At 54.4% G+C, this 16,409-nt stretch overlaps 4 protein-coding genes across 4 annotated transcripts; 3 read left to right on the forward strand and 1 right to left on the reverse strand.

Annotated features, from left to right (window-relative positions):
• Positions 1-339: 339 nt before the first annotated feature.
• Positions 340-1,083, forward strand: P170DRAFT_353801 (uncharacterized protein; the record flags this gene model as incomplete). Its single annotated transcript, XM_024843995.1, has 1 exon — positions 340-1,083. One exon carries the CDS (start codon positions 340-342, stop codon positions 1,081-1,083), a length of 744 nt encoding a protein of 247 aa, XP_024706550.1.
• Positions 1,084-3,119: 2,036 nt separating this feature from the next.
• P170DRAFT_425499 (PT repeat family protein) lies at positions 3,120-7,272 on the forward strand (the record flags this gene model as incomplete). Its single annotated transcript, XM_024847637.1, has 3 exons — positions 3,120-3,387; positions 3,491-6,850; positions 6,908-7,272. The coding sequence occupies 3 exons, from the start codon at positions 3,120-3,122 to the stop codon at positions 7,270-7,272; spliced, it is 3,993 nt and encodes a 1,330-aa protein (XP_024706551.1).
• A 4,335-nt stretch (positions 7,273-11,607) lies between these two features.
• On the forward strand, positions 11,608-12,104 carry P170DRAFT_436317 (uncharacterized protein). Its single transcript, XM_024849130.1, has 2 exons — positions 11,608-11,906; positions 11,962-12,104. Exons 1-2 carry the CDS (start codon positions 11,628-11,630, stop codon positions 12,016-12,018), a joined length of 336 nt encoding a protein of 111 aa, XP_024706552.1. The 5' UTR covers positions 11,608-11,627; the 3' UTR covers positions 12,019-12,104.
• A 2,183-nt stretch (positions 12,105-14,287) lies between these two features.
• P170DRAFT_436318 (nuclear export protein Noc3) lies at positions 14,288-16,398 on the reverse strand. The gene has a single exon (XM_024849131.1). It carries the CDS (start codon positions 16,361-16,363, stop codon positions 14,321-14,323), a length of 2,043 nt encoding a protein of 680 aa, XP_024706553.1. The 5' UTR covers positions 16,364-16,398; the 3' UTR covers positions 14,288-14,320.
• Positions 16,399-16,409: the final 11 nt, after the last annotated feature.

The raw sequence follows: 16,409 nt of genomic DNA on the forward strand, positions 1-16,409 counted from the left end.
CGCGAAGACGAACCTACCAGTTCGATCCTCTGGCCTCATTCCTGGGAGAATCTAAAGAGGAGGGACTCTGGTTCTAGTCGAAGTCGGCCTTTGAACGGCGACTCCCTTGCTTCTGAGGGATTGGGACGAACGAGTCAACCATCGTCCGCACACTCGTCGGTCGCCTTACTGTTACCCCTTAATTAATTCTTGCTCGCGACGCCCAACGGGGTTCGTTCTACGCGAGGCGATTCGGATGTTTGCATTGGCGCCGGCCCCGGGTTTAAAAGCACGCCTGCAGACCAGACACGGGGAGAGAATCGTCTGCCACCGAATTGATCCACGAACTCATCAGCAAGAATGCCTCCGGCCGGGTCCTCCTTCACGGCGCTGAACCTGCCGTCGACCTTCGCGCTGCCCCGATGCATGGAGTATTTCACGCTCACCGCCGGTCCCAACACCGATCTCTGGCGCAAACCTCCCAATGGCGACACCTCGACGGCGCCCATCGTCTTCACCTCGCTTCGGAACCCCTTCGTGGTGGCCGAGGTGACCGTCAGTGCGGACTGGGAGATGGAATGGGATCAGGGAGGCCTGGTCATCTTCGCCGGCGCCGCCCCCCAGTCGTTCTCGTCGGAAACCGGTCTCTTGTCGCCCACGCGGCCCTGCAAATGGGTCAAGGCCGGCATGGAGTTCTCGTCGGGGACGGTCAACGCCTCGTCCGTCAGCGCCACGGCCGACGGTGCAGACTGGTGTCTGTCGCCCCTGAACCTGACCGACGCTGCGCCGGCGTCGGCTCGACATTCTTTGCGCATCAAGCTGGAGCGCATCGGCCACTCGCTTTGGATCTGGTATCAGGTCCCGTCGGCGTCGCCCTACGCTCGCACGCCGAGTGCCGTCAGCAGCACGTGGAAAAAGCTGCGCGAGGTGACCTGGTTCTTCTACGGCGTCGAGGACAAGTTCGTCCACGTGGGGGTATACGCCAGCCGTCCGAATAACCTCAGTCGCGGCGATACGATGTGGGAGATGATGAACGGAGCTGGGACGGACAGCTCGGTTGGTGATGGATTGGTGGTGGAGTTTGAAGATCTGGAGATTTTTTGATTTTTTTCTTCTTCTATGTTTTTTAACGATTGATTCCTGATTTGCCTTGATTCCCTCTGTTCTGTCTGTTTTGCATTGCATTTCCCAGCATCCCTTGCGAGACCATACGAGCGACATGGCATGGGTTACGAGTTCACGACCTCTCTTACGTCACGATTCATTCTACCGGATTTTGGAGTCGCTTTACAGGGCATTCATTTGTGTTTGGGGTCTTTCTACTCGGAGTCATTAATCTCATCTGGGGTATTGCGACAGATTAGTTATTGGATATTGGATTATTGGATTTATTGTATTTGAGATTCAAATGAGTCCTGAATGAGTCACCGATAGGAGAGATCGGCGATGAGCTGGCAAGCGCAGGGCCAGTCGAGCGACCCGATCGAAGCAAGACAAGCATCACGCACATCGAGGTGAACGTGAAGCATGAAGCCCTCGGTGATCCACGCGCTAAGCAAATAAAGTTCATCGGGCACATATTCTGATGATATGATTCTTGTATGAAGAGGGTTCAGTTCAGTTTCACAAGGAACGCTGTGCCTGGGAATTACCGAGGGCAACGTCCGGCGGTTCCATGGCTCGACCGGCAGGAATCATTTCGCAGCTCCACCGTGACGCACTGAGGCGTAGAATCCAGGGCATTGTGAACTGAATTCTCACGGGTTTGGGTTGGGGAGAAAAGGTTCATGCCTGATGATCTCATCGGGGCTGCGAGCCGTGTCGACCGTTAGCAATCAGTTACGGAGTATGTTCGTCCTGTGTTTATGGAATGGAAGAATAGAAGATATCCGACCGAGTTCTATGTAGGTATACGGAGATACTCTGGAATCCAGTCAGACCAGACGACAGACTCTTCTGCAATATCGAGTACAATAAGAAAGATCAATAAATAATAATCATAATAATACTACAATAACTGCACTCTCCACTCCAATGGTGCCACTCCGACTCTAAACCGCAAGGCGACTAGTTGCTCCACTTTGCTTCCATCCTCATCCGTCCATCAGATTTTTCTTCATCAGCCGACGAGGAGGTCTTGCGTCCTGCGTATGTACTCGACTGACTACTTCGGAGTCCTGCTCAGGTCTCGCCCATCCCTAACTTCAATAGGCAAACTAGCGAACCGATGCGATTCCTGCGCGCCGTATCATTGGCGACGCGACGGCGCCAACTCACCGCATTTTCACTGCTGCGAACCATCCATGGTGGACGCTGTACCCTGACCTCTGCGTATCTCCGGAATCATGGCTTGCATTCGGTCTGCGTCTGCGATCAGGAATTTCTGGGAGTTCCGATTGCCCCTGAATAGCGGGTATCATATGTGAGTGACTCCATCGATAGTCGACGGAGTACGGATCTCTAGTATAGGGATAGGATAGGATAGGATAGGGGATAGGGGATCTATTCTTAAGAATAGTCCAGAGGAATAGGAATAGTAATATGATAGACTCGACGGAGTCCTCCTAGGGTACTTCTAGTAACTACTGCTAATCACTGGGACAACAGCCCCGCCGGTGACTCCATCCGTGGGACGTTTTGTTTTGGTGTTTTCCTGCTACCAGTTAGTCAATCTCTGAGAGCTCCATCTTTTTTTTTTTCTCTCATTTCCCAAGGTAACCTGCCTAAGATAATTGTGACTGCTTCCTCCTCCAATCTCCTCGCTGCAAATCCTCCTCCTTATCAATTCCCTCGTCTACCCCTCATCCGTCTCTCGTCCATCTTCTTCCCTCCATTTGCTCCTCGCACATCTACTTGTCCCTCCCAATACCCTCCAACCCTCCAACCCTCCAACACCCTCCAATACCCTCCGTTCTGTACATTATTCCTGTGCGGTTGTTTGTTTTGTTCTTTGTCCTGCCCTGAGTCTTTGTGATCGTTTGCTTTTTTGTTGAAAAAAAAAGAGAAGGAAATAAAGGAACGCCCGTCGTGTGATTCCTGTCCATCTCATCCTCGCCAGACTTCTACATCCCATCCATTGATTGCGCCTGTTTTGAACCTAACGACTGTCACGACTTTTCCCCCTCGCCCTTCCCCTCGCCATGGCTGAATCCGTCGGCGAAAACATCACCCTCTCCGTGCGCCGTCCCGCCGATACGCCCGCCATCTTCGTCGCCGCTTCCTTTTCCGACCCGAAATGGGAGCCGCTCGAGCTGGCCGTCAAGACCGTCGAGTTCAAGGACGACGAGGGCCTCACCTCCACGGAGTACATGTTCTTCCGGGACTTTAAGGTCGCTCCCGGTCAATATCAGTACCGATTCCGAGAGGGCGCCGACGGCCCGTGGTTTCACGACGAGACGGCGAAGAATGGTATGCTCCTTGCGTTCTGTGTTTTATTTTTTTTACGTGGCTTCGAGCTTCGATGGGATTCGTGTTAAATATCGGAAACTAATCAATTGCCTTGCTTATACAGCTCCCGGAGACGATGGTCTACTGAACAACGTTCTTGTCGTCGAGTCCCCCGCCGCCCCCGCTTCAGAGGACAAGCATGTTGAAAACGGGACGGCCGAGAAGGTCGAGGAGCCGGCCAAGGAGCCCGAGGTAGAGGCTGTGGCCGCCGAATCCGTGGAGAAGGACTCGCCCGCACAGATTGATACCAATGGCACGTCGGAGCAGGACTCGACGGTGGCAGAGCCCACCACCGAGCAACAGAAACCAGAGCCCGTCTCGAATGGAGAGGCCGCGCCGGTGACCAACGGCTCCGAGCCCGCTGCGCAAGAGCCGGAGACGGAACAGGTGAACGGAACCTCCCACACGGCGGAGACGGAAAAACCGACCGAATCTCAGCCCGAGCCCGTCGAAGACGTCGCCGACAAGGCGGAGGAAGTTCCGGCCGTTGTCGAGACGAAGGCGGTTGAGAAGGGTGACCACAAGGCTGAGCCTGAGGAGCCGCAAGAACCTTCGACAGAGAGCAGCGGTCCGGTCATCGCTGAGGACAAGCCTGTTGACGAACCTCAGCCGGAAGAGCCGGCTGCGAAGATCGAACAGCCTGTCGCCGAGAAGGAATCTCCGGAGCCCGTCCAGGAAGAGGCCCCTGTCGAGCAGCCCACGGAAGCCCCGGCCGTTGAGGAGACGGCTGCTCCTGTCGCTGAAGCTCCCAAGGAGCCCGAACCCGTCGCCGAAGAGCCCGCGAAGGAATCTGTCGACGAGAAGCCCGCCGAGGCCGCCGTTTCTGAAGAGCCCGTGAAGGAGGCTGCCGAAGAGAAGCCGGTGGAAGAGACTCCTGCGGTTGAAGAGCCCAAGGAGGCCGCTGTCGAAGAAAAGACCGAAGAGCCCATCTCCGAGACCGTCGAACAGCCCGCTACGAACGGCACTGTCGAGGAGCCCGCCAAGGAGGTGAACGGCGCTACCGAAGAGGCAGCCACCGAGAAGCCTTCGACTGAAGAGGTTCCCGCCGAGGAGTCCACCGCCGAAACCGCCAAGGAAGAGCCCTCGACCGAAGAAACCGTTGCGAAGGAGTCAACCGAGGCACCTGCTGCGGAAGAGCCGGTGAAGGAGGCCGTTGCAGAAACCCCCGCCGCCGCCGAAGAAGCTCCCGAGAAGCCAACGGAAGAATCGACTGTCGAGGAGCCCGCTGCGCCAGCTGTCGAGGAAGAGAAGCCTGCCACCGAAGATGTGAAGGAGGCCGAGCCGGCTCAGGTTGTCTCGGAAGAACCGGCTGTTGAAAAACCTACGGAAGAGGAGACCCCCGCCGAAGCTCCTAAGGAATCTCCCGAAGAGAAGGTCGAGGAGAAGGTCGCCGACGCGCCTGCCAAGGAAGAGCCAGTGTCCGAGGAGACTTCCAAGGAAGCCATCGAGGAGGCTACGGCTGAGCCTGTGCAGGAACCTACTCCTGAGGCTGCCCCCGTGCAGGAGCCCGAGACCGTTGCGGAGAAGGAACCCGTCGCCGAAGAACCCGTCGCCGAAGAGCCTGCTGTCGAGGAACCCGCTAAGGAGTCCAAGGTGGAGGAGAGCATCGCGCAGGAGCAGACCCCCGAAACTCCCGCCGTCGAGACCGAAGCCTCCAAGGAGGTGGTCGAGGAGCCTATCGCTGAGGAGGCAGCTCCCGAGAAGGCCTCTGAAGAGAAGGTTCCCGAAGAAAAGGTCCCCGAGGTGTCGACCGATGCCGCTGTTGCCGAAGTGACCGCTGAGGAGCCTAAGGAATCCGTCTCTGCCGAATCTGCTCCCGCCGCCGAGATATCGACCCCCGAAAAGCCTGTGGAGGAAGTCAAGGAGACTGAACCCGAGGTCCCTGCTGTGGAGGAACCCGTCAAGGAGGAACCCGCCAAGGAAGAGCCTGCTCCTGTTGAGCAGGCCACTGAGGAATCAACTGTGAAGGACGAGCCCGAGCAACCTGCCGTTGAGCAGCCCGCCACCGAGGTTCCTGCCGAGTCGGAGCCTATCAAGGAAGCCGAGACTGTTTCGGAGGAGCATAAGGAGGAGACCACGGAAGAGCCCAAGACTGAGGTTGAAGAGCCTAAGGCAGAGGAGCTCAAGGCTGACGAACCCGTCGTCGAGGCGCCCGTCGAAACCAAGCCGGAGGAGCCTATTGAGGAGCCTAAGGCTGAGAAGGCTCAGGTTGAACAGACTACTGCTGAAGAGCCCAAGGCCGAAGAAACCAAGCTTGAGGAGCCCTTGACCGAAGAGCCGAAGACCGAGGAAGTCAAGGCTGAAGAGCCTGAGGTCAAGGAGCCCGAGATCGAGGAGACCAAGGCCGAGGAGCCCACGCCTGAAGAACCTAAGACTGAGGAAGTTAAGGTTGAAGAACCCAAGGTCGAGGAACCCGAGATTGAGGAAACCAAGGCTGAGGAAGTGAAGGCTGAGGAACCCGAGGTCAAGGAGCCTGAGGTCAAGGAGCCCGAAGCTCAGGAAGTCAAGGTTGAGGAGACCACTGTCGAGGAACCCAAGACCGAGGAAGAGCCCAAGGTCGAGGAAACCAAGGCGGAGGAACCTACCGAGCCCAAGGTTGAAGAGCCTCAGGTTGAGGAACCCAAGGCTGAGCAGCCTGAAGTTGAAGAAGCCAAGACCGAGAAGGTCGAGGTCGAGGAACCTGCCGCTCCTGAACAGAAGGAGGAGCAGGCCGTCGAAGAAGCCACCCAGCCCGCCGAAGAGCCCAAGGTTGAGGAGCCGATTGCTGAAGAGTCTCCCGCCAAGGTCGAAACCGAGGAAGTGGTGGCTGAGGCGCCCAAGGAAGCCGTCGCAGAGCCCGTTACCGTGGAGGAGCCCGAAGCTCCTACCGCCTCTAAGGAAGAGACTGTCGAGCAGCCCGCTGCCCAGGAACCTACTGTTGAAGAGACTCCCTCTGACATCCCTGCAGCTGAGCCTGTGACTCAGGCCGAAGAGGAACCTGCCAAGCCAGCTGCCGTGGAGGAGCCTCAGGAAGAACAGACTGCCCAGGACAGCGTGGCAGACAAGGTTGCCGGGGAGACTGAAGCTCCTAAGGAGTCGCCCGCTGTGACTGAGCCCGTGGCTGAACCTGCCGTCGAAGCTGTCCCTGAGCAAGCACCCGAGATCCAGGAGGCAGAGCCCACTCCCGCTGCTGAGACTCCCGTTGAGCAGGAAGCCCCTGCTGCTGAGCCCACCCCCGAAACGGATTCCACCGAACCTGCTAAGGAGGTTGCCGCAGAGGAGCCCTCTGAGGACAGCGGCCTGTCCCCCGAAGTGATTGGCGCCGGTGCGGCCGTCGCCGCCGGTGCAGTTGCCGCTGGAGTGGCCGTTGCTGCTGCTGAAAAGAAGTCTGAGAGCGAAGACAAAGACAAGAAGGTGCAGGAGTCTGAGCCAGAGACCAAGAAGGGTAAGAGAAGTCTATCATCATGTCTACTTGTGAACGAAACTGACCTAATTCGAACAGCCCCTGCCGTTGATGGCGCCTCTGAAGAACCCGCCCAAGCTAGCCAGCCCGCAGTGAAGGAGCCTCAACAGCCAACCGAGGCCCCTGCTGCTTCGAACGAAGCTTCGACTTCTGCCGAGCCTGCTGCCGAGCCTGCTGCCCAGCCCGCTGCTGAGCCCGCTGCCACCGAGACCGATGGCGACAAGCAGGTGGCCAAGAAGGACGGTGACAAGTCTCGCTCCGAGAGCCAGAACCGCTCTGTTCAGGCTTACTCCCTGAACAACCAGGCCGATGGCTGGTTGAAGACCATCCTGCGTGCCGTCTTTGTCAACTTCTTCGGTGCCATCTTCTCGCCCTTCCGTCGCCGTGGAAGATCCAACCAGTAAACAACAAAATAACCCTTCTCCTTAATCCTATCCCCATCATCACCCGGGGACCCAGAATGCCTATTATTCCTGTTACTGCCAGAAAAACCTGAATACTGCTATTCTTCCTAGCTTTGTTCGTTTGGCATGCATATACCCGATAAAGTTGTTCTCAACTTCTGTCCTCTTACCTGTCACTCCTTTTGTTTCAACTAGTTTGATTTGATTCCCCTGTATTTGATATTTCTGTTCGTCATCAATTCAGGTTTTTTGCTTGCTTTTCACATGCTCTCCTCTCCAGACTGGATTGCTCGCCATCTCCATTCTGCAATTTGTCTACTCCTGCTTTGCGGTCTCAGCGTTGGTTGGGATTTGATGGGTGGATTTGAGTTTGATATATGGACGAATGGATGGATGCTTTGGCGGCCAGATATCAGCGAACTGATGGTTGATGTCTGGCTGCTTCTTGCTTGCTTGATTGCTGCACAGGATGTAATGATTTGATGTTCTTGATGATTTATGATAATGAGAATTCTCTTTTCTTTGATCTTGTTCCTTGGCTTGTAGATGACCGTGGTCTTTGAGACTACGAGGAAAGTTATAAGTGTAAAAGTGCTCGTAGATAGATTATGTACCGTCTCTTGATGTCGGATCCTTTGCTTACTCGACTTCAAAGGTTGGCATTTACGCAGTCTACTAGGTAACCACGGCAGATACTCGTCTTATATGAAGTATAATTCCAGGCCTATATCGAGACGGAATATTCTAATGGGTAGTTTCTTTCCGTAACATTCGCCTGGCAATTCCATTGATGAGACATCTCACATTTGTTTCCCTTCTGTCATGTTTTATACCGTGGATTGGACGTACCCTCCCTCCCTCCTACAAACAACCTGGAGCTTTTGTAGCCTTGTATTTTCTTCTTTCCACTTCTTCCTTCCTTCCTTTGTTTGTTTGTTTGTTTGTTGCATTTATTCCTTAATCTCTGCCCATGGGATAAACCTCGAAGATACTCTGTCCGTCGATGGACGAGGAAGGGGAGGGAGGGGAGGGAGGCAGCTATGCGATTTGTCTTGCTCTTTGGTCGAGACATGAGGGAGGGGCTGAGAAAGCTAGATGTGTGATGTATGGTCATTGGTTCGATAGATATTCTGAGAAAGGTCAGGTATGAAGATATCCACTTGGCTCACGGGGGCTTTTTCTGCTGCTGCTGCTGCTGCTGCTGCTGCTGCTGTATTAACAGCTGGTTTGATACCCGGGGCTTTAGAATGAGAGGGGGTTTATTGGTTGTAGACTAGCTTGGGAGATGGAATGGGTGTCTATATGTCTGTGTCTTGGATCGTGTTGGAGGATTTATGATGGGGTGGAGGAGTTGGTATCATTTTTTGGAAGAGGGGAGTTGACATTTCTGGGTTCTGCGGTCGATGGTTCTAGGGAAGTTGCCTGCTGCTTATGGACTTTGATCGGTGGTACGATTATCTTCTTGTCTTGCTTCTTGCCATGTAGCTCTTGCATTGATTTTTTGATGGATTAAAGGCATTGAAAGAATATAAATACTGAAGTATCTGATATGCAATGCAGTTTACTTTCGTACTATTATAAGCCACTCCCTAGCACACAGAACCGTCTCAGATTCATGTAGAAAGAACCACAAAGAACTTCTAACTCACCCCCAAATACCCAAATTCACGTCCGCTGAACAATTCACCGTCAGGGCAGCCATCAACAAGACTAGATAGGATTAGCGTCTCCTGTGAACCACAGACTTGCCAATAGAATCGCCGTGAAGATGAAGACGCAGGCAGACTTTCATTTCCAGGCGGGTGTGCCAGCGAAAAAGTAAGAGGAGATGGTAGAGGAGAAGAAGGGTGGAGGCGTTTGTGAATGTCCTCGTCATGATTTCTTTCCCTCTTCTCTGCAGCCGGGGTTTCTCTTTCTTTCTTCTTCTCACGCTTCTTGAGTCTGAGTCTTCTGCTTCGATAGAAGATCTGATCTGGTTCTGTTCGTGATTAGGAGGCCATCTTCATATGTGCTTCACGTCACTGGTGATCGGAGGTGCTGTTTCTTCTTCTTTTTCTTTCTGGCGTTCCTGTGCTCGCTGGTGATCTCTTTAGTTCGGTCGTCCTTGTCCTTCTTTTTTGAGATATCCGCTGTTGAGCATCCTTCTTCACGTCACATTCCCGTTACTGTTATTGATGGTAGCAGTTGAGTGCTGTGACGTTTCTCGATAGAGAGCTTTCTCCCTTTGGATCTTCTGTCCTGGATCGTGCGTCGCCACGAACTCGCTGTTTATCTTCCTCCTCACGTCACATCTCCGCTGTGAAGATTCCGGTTAGGTGTCCGCTTGACAGAGCTTGCTATCTTCTCACGGATATCGTGTATCAAGCTCTTCTACTGTTGATCTGTATCGCTCGTTCACAGACTCGTTGTGAGTTTCTTTCCCACGTCATATTGCCATTGTTGTCAGTCGAGTTGTGATCTGCTCGATAGAGTTATCTTTCTCATCACCTTTTTCACGTCACCTTCCCACTCTGGAAGTTGAGATATCGTGTCTGCTTGATAGAGAATACTCCATCTTCATCATCTTGCTTATTCTCTGTCCCTTCTGTCTTGCATCAAGCATCGAGAATCGAGGATTGAGGATCATCTATCATACTTCGGCCGCCACCCACAATCGATCTATCGTCTCGTCTTTTATTTTCAAGTGCCACGACAGACCACCCTCATGTCGCCTCGCGAAAACAAGCAGACTCGAGACCGTGAAATTGCTGACCTCTTCGAAACATCAAACCCCCGAGTCAGCCTGCCGCCTATTCCGCCCTCCATGACTTATATTCAAGGCAATGCCTTTGCGCAGATGAAGGCCAAAGAACGAGAGAGGCAGCAGCAGATGGCGGAGAGTGGTAGTCCTGGTAAGTGGACTTTCTCTCTTGGCTTGGGTTTTTGCCTTTTGCCTTGTCGTCGTCGGGGTTGATGGGTGTTTTGTTCTTTCTTTTCGGTTTGTCTAGCTGACTGGCTGTATGGCTGGCTTGGTGTTCTGTCGGACTGTTCTGATCTGAAATCCTATTCTTTTTCTTCTGTTGCCGGATCACATCTTTCCCTTCTTTTGCACGTTTTTTTAATTTTCAACTTTTTGTGTCTTTTTGCTGTTTCCATTTGCGAAAAGAAAAGAAACCATCGACGATAGAGAAAAGAACAAAAGCACCATGCACTAACACATAGACATCACAGAACAAACAACACCCCGGCCGAGCACCGGCAGCGGACGAAGATCTAACGGCCTGGACTACGACCAGGAACTGGCCCTCCCGATGCCAAAGCCGCGCCACCTGCCGCCAACAGAGGCCGAGTTGGCGGAGGTGGCAGCACAACAGAGGCGGCCGTCGTCCACGCACCGGGCGAGATTGACGAAGAAGAAATCTGGGGACCTAGGGGCCGGGAACAGTCCGACAGACACGGAGAGAAAGAAGTCCAAGGTCGCATCTCTCCGGTCGAAGTTCAGTTTGAAAGATCTTGCAAAGGAGTTTCTTCGGGACTCTTCCCCTCCGCCGGCGGTGCCAGCTTTGAGGAAGTCAAGCAGTAGCGGGATTCCGGTTGAGGGAGGGCCCAGGACACCGCGATTGGTGTCGCCGGCGTCGTTGGAGAAGACTCCCAGCTTCGAAGAGAAGAGACTGTACGTGCCAAAGGCACGAAAAGCCAGCACGGAGGAGCCGTTGTCGGCGCCACCGGCAACATCGAGCTTTCAGGAGTCGCTGGGAGGGGACCGGATTTCACAAAGCAGCATGTACTCTTCTCCCCCCAGAATGACGGAAGCCACGGCGAAGAACGAGAAGAGGGAGAAGTTTCGACACGCTCTGGTGCATGACGAAAGCAACGAAGGCCTCACGCTGAGGCAGAAAGATACTGACAAGCACCTGAGAACACTGCTGCTCGATGGATCTTCTCCTCCGGCCCATACGGGCGAACTGAGCAACACCGGCCAGCCGGAGGTCGTTACGTCGGGGAAAAGAATATGCAGTATGAAAGCAGAAGAGGGGCCGGTGACCCCCATCAAGGCAATAGAAGCCACCCTGCCCGCGGCAGACATCGCCCGGGAGTACTCGCCATCCATCTACGACGCCGATAGCGTAGCCACGACCGTCCCGAAGGCCACACCCATCGAGGAAAAGAAGGCGGCGACAGACAAGCGCCAGCACCCATTGATCGTCTCCTCCGATCAAAAGGGGAAGAAGAAGCCCCCCAAAAGACCAAACCGGCCTGATTTCGTACCCACTGGACCCGCGCAACCGCAGTATGGACCGGCCCAGCAGCTCCAGTCCTTTGCTCATCAGCTTGATCCTCAGATGCCCATGGACGATATGAGATTCTATACCGGAATGACCAGCCACGGAGGCTTCGCTCCACCTCCTCCTCACCCCGGCTACCAGAACACGGCGACTCTGGAGCAACATATCACATCGCATGCCAACTCGCTACACCATCATGTGGACAATGCACTGAGAAAACTTGGCCACAACACGGAGAACAACATCAACTGGTCCACGGACCAGGTGATCCGCCAGGTAGAGTCGATGACCGATATTGCCAGGATGCTGAACACGCGCACCGTTAATCAGGCCGAGCTTATCAGAGAGTTGCATCAGTCTATTGAGTATCTGCGGGTTCAGGTTAGTGAGTTGCAGCACCATACATTCCGGATGGAGGACAGACTTGCAGAAAGCTTTCACGCAGAGATGGCACAAGTCAGGGCAGAGATCAGAAATCTAGCCATCAGCAGGGCCCCCCACAACACAGCCGAGAAAGCAATCTCCTCGCACGGCGAGTCGCAGGGGGCAAGTCAGTATGTATCCAAGGGATCTAGAGAAAACTATGAAAAGCGGACCAACAGCAAGAAGAAGGCTCGTGCAACGACAGCTCCAAAGAGTGAAGAGATGGCGAGAAGGCCAGAGAGTAAGAAGGGCCCAGCAGAACACAACGATCAGGAAGGTGAATGTGTTGCTGCTAGTGCTGGGAGTTTGGTTGAGGCAGGCAAACGCGCCGAGCATGTCGAACAAACGTCTGCGTCTGGTGACCGTGGTGACCAAAGTGAACGTGGTCATCGCAACCTTCACTCTCTCCCTTCTTCTGTCCCTCCTCCCACCGCTGCCATCCTCCCTTCCTCCATCCACACCACCCAGGAATCCAACGCTGTGACTGAGATCAGACGAACTCTCAAGGATCCTAGGCAGGAGTCATCCGGAAGTCCTCAGCCTAGGGGATCCAGACCAAACAGTTCTACTCATCCTCATCCTCTACTCTCCCCTGACGACGAATCTGACGCCAGCAAGATGGTGTTTGGATTTGGTCGGTCCGATAAGGACAAGAAGGCCAAAAAGGCCGACAAAAAGTCCGAGAAGAAGGGCACCCAGTCCCCTGTGAAAGAATCTAACTCTGATGCCAAAGACATCAAGGCTGATCCCAAAGATGCTGAGTCCGCCTCCAAGGACAACACCCCCGAGACTGCAGGCCAGACCAAGGCTGAAGGCGAGCCTAAGACTGAAGGCAAGCCCAGCACCGAGCCCAAGTCCAACCCCGACGAGAAGCCCGAGGTCCCTGAGGCGAAAACCGAAGCCAAGGATGTGAAGTCCACCCCTAAGGACAAAAAACACAAGAAAGGCATGTTTAACTTCAAGCGTCATCGTGACGGCAACCCCTACAGCAGCTTTCTTCGTACTCCTCAGCGTCACAAGGAGAACAAGAACACTGTCATCACTGCGGTCAGAGAGCCTACAGCTCAGCCCATGCCTATCCCCAACCCAAACATTTCAATCCCCCATTATGACCTCTACTGTCCTCTCCCGCACAGCCCCGAGGGTATCGCGAACTATAACTCGAGCGAGATCGACCCTGCATTCGTTCATCCCGCCCTCCGCACTCCCCAGCAGAAGGCTGTTCTTGCTGAGCGTGAGCGTCTTAGACTCGAGGGCCTCGCTCGTCAGCAGTCCGGAGAACAGAACCAGAGCCAGCAGAAGCCTGGTCAGACCACCACCGCGCCTCAGGAGCAGCACATGGGTCCCCAGCAGCCCGCGCAATTTGGCACCACCCCGGGCATTCCTCACCACATCCCCGGCACTCCATTCAGAAACCCCCCTGCTCCTCCCGTGACTTTTCGGTCCACCATGTCTTCACGCCAGCAGCAGCCTGCAGCCTTCTCTCACCCCCAGCAGCCGCCCTCATTTGGCCAGGCCCCTCCTGCAATCGTCTCGCACTACTACGGCGGAAACCCTCACAACAGCCTGACCACCAGCGGCGTGACCGGTGCTCCTAATGTCCTGATGCCTCCTCGCTACCAGCCCGGCTTCCCGTTCCCCCCTGCCGAGGGCATCGATATGCGCAGATGGTACCAGGAAACCCGCAGTATCTCTGCCACTGCCCAGGAGGGTGACCATGACCGTTCTCAGCAGGCGAACCCGTCCAGCGAGGGCAATGCGTCCAGTCAGCCGAAGCAGAAATAGTCGCTTTTCATTGCGCATCGATCACCCGTTCAGCTCGTCGGCGTTTACCACCTTTTCGAATTCCTGGCCAGTCTTTCATTCGGTCTCGGTACATGAACATAACGGTGTTGTTGGGTTTCTTTTGTCCGTTGATGATAGCAGTGTTGCATGAGGTTCCTTTCTTGGGATACCATACATAATCATACCGAAGAGTTGGGACAAAGATAGTTGAGTTGAAGGGTTGGAGAAGACCGGACTTGGCTGCTTGGCTCAGGAATTGATCATCTTATCTTCGGATTATGGTGTGGTTGGTTTTGTTTCATTTTCATTTCATGTAGTTGAAGTGATGGAATTGATGAAGTGAGATGAAGAGACGATGAATGTTGGTGATCGGGAGCGTTGAGGCGGCATTCCGCGCACGTGCTTTTTCCTTTCCTTTTTTGCTTTTGTCTACGGATTCTCTCTGATGCCGGGCCACAAAATACTCAAAATCATTGAAAGAAAAAAAAGCCCGATGAAATGATGAATGGTTGATGCAGAAATGAGAAAATAATGATTGATATGGCATGGCAACGGGGTATGTACAGAATTGAAACTTATTTTCTCGAAATCATCTTCTCCATATCCACCACCGCATCGCGGACTTGCGGACAGTAGTGATTCCGCAAGAGCTCTCCCTCCCACACCGTTCCTGCGAATACATTTGTAGCCTCGACGTCCTGCGCGTACGGGTTGAACACGCCGTCTCCCTTGCGTTCCTCGCTGTGCCAGAGCGGCGAGATTCGGCGCGCGTGGTGCTTGGCGACCTGGTTCAGCAGCGCCAGGGTCGCGATGGCGGATTTCTCGGGGACTTGAAGGGAGGTGGTCATTAGGCGTTTGGTGAAGCTGCCGAGGCGGACGGAGGGCGGCGTGCCGTGGGCGCGGGAGAGTAGGGTGGATGAAATGCAGCGGAGGAGGAGGACGGTGGGGGTCTGGAAGTTGACCTTGTTGCGAGACCGGTAGGACGAGTGGTCGGGCATGTTGGGGTCGGGAAGACGGAGGGATTTGTTGGGGTTGAATTCGATGTCGGGGTTGACGGAGAGAGAGTAGAGGCAGCGATAGAGTTGCTTGATGAAGAAGCTCAGGTCCAGATGCAGCGTGGCGGCGGCCTTGCTGGCATCCTGTCCTTCCAGGAGGGCAAAGGCAGTGACGGTGCAGAGGAGGGCCTCCCGCTGAGCGTCTCGCGTGGTCGTCTCGTCCTCGTCGTTGTCTGCCTCTTCGTCGTCTCCTTCCAGTTCGCTCTGGTCCGCGTGTCCGATGAGTTCTTTCAGGGCTTCGAGCAAGTCGCCGAAGAAGTCCTGGTTGATCAGGTGGGCGTATTTGGCGAGACCTTCAAGGACCGGGCCCATCAGGTTGGGGATTCGTTGCTTCAAGATCCGGAAGTAGATTCCGAACACCAGTTTCAACGTCTCGGCCTGGTTCTTGTCTCTCTCCTCGTGGGAGACCAAGGCATCCGCCTGCTTCATGTCCTTCTCCACCGCCTTGCGCTCCTTCTGGAGTTTACGATCGCGCTTGGTGCGGAATTCCTTCTTCTGCTTAGGTTTCTTGCCGCCGAAGTTGTTCTCTTCGTCCTCGCCACGATCGACTCGGTCCCGGGATGCCTTGGAGGAGAATTCGGATAGCAGACGCAGGTGGAGGAATGTGTCCAGAACGCTTTCCTGGATGTTGTAATCCCGGGCTTTCATCATCTTCGACAACATACGCACCGCTTCGAGCGAGACGATTCCGTCATCGTCTCGGTGGAAGACATCTTCGAGGGTATCGCGGCATTTAATAAAGTCGTCATCGACCTTCTTGCGCGCAAGGCGATTGATAAGAATCTTCAATAGTTCGCTGCGGAAGTTGAAATGCGGCACGGAGAGGATGAGGCTACAGGCGCAGTTGATGGCAATGCTCTTGAGGCTGGCATCAACCTCTGCCTGGCCTTTTTTAGCGGGCTTGGTGAGTTCCGACAGCGTGTTCACATAGTTCTTGTATCCCGAAACAAGGGTCTGTTCGAACGTGCGGAGTTTGCGCACTTCCTTGGAGATCTTGCCGGACATGTCTTCGTCACTGAGAGGACGGATGCGGTACCCGGGGATGACATCCTTGTAGATGGCAGCCTGTGCGGCCAGAGCCAATTTCTTGATTGCGACATGCGAGCCCTTCTCCACCATCTCGGCCATTGTCTTGAACGAGGAGAGATGCTCCTCGGGGTCCTCGTTGATCAACGTGGCCGCCTTTGCAATTTCTTCCTTCGCTTGAATGATCTGTATCTTCAAGGGGATTTTCGGTTTCTCCTCCTCGGGTTCTTCTTCGATCCCTTCGTCGGCATCCGGTAGCTCGCCCTCGTCATCGTCGTCGGTGCCCAGAAAGCTATCGGTCTCTTCGGCAGCCTCAGGTTCGTCCTCTTCGACATTCTGGAATCCTTCCGCCGTCTTAATGGGTAACCGTGTTCGCTCCTTGTCCTTTTTGCCCAATTTGCGTGGACGGCGCTCATAATCCTGTTCGAGGTCCCATTCGGCGGCGTTGCTGTAAAAGTCCTTCTTGGCTTGCGAGCCACTACCCTCATCAGCAGGGGGACTGACGCGTCTTCTCTTCGTTGTGCGACTCGGAGCCATTTTGTCAATTGAGCTCGACGAGGTTGAAGACAAAAGGTGACCGCAA

This window comes from Aspergillus steynii (assembly GCF_002849105.1).
Source record: "Aspergillus steynii IBT 23096 chromosome Unknown P170scaffold_3, whole genome shotgun sequence".
Classification (NCBI taxonomy): Eukaryota; Fungi; Ascomycota; class Eurotiomycetes; order Eurotiales; family Aspergillaceae; genus Aspergillus; species Aspergillus steynii.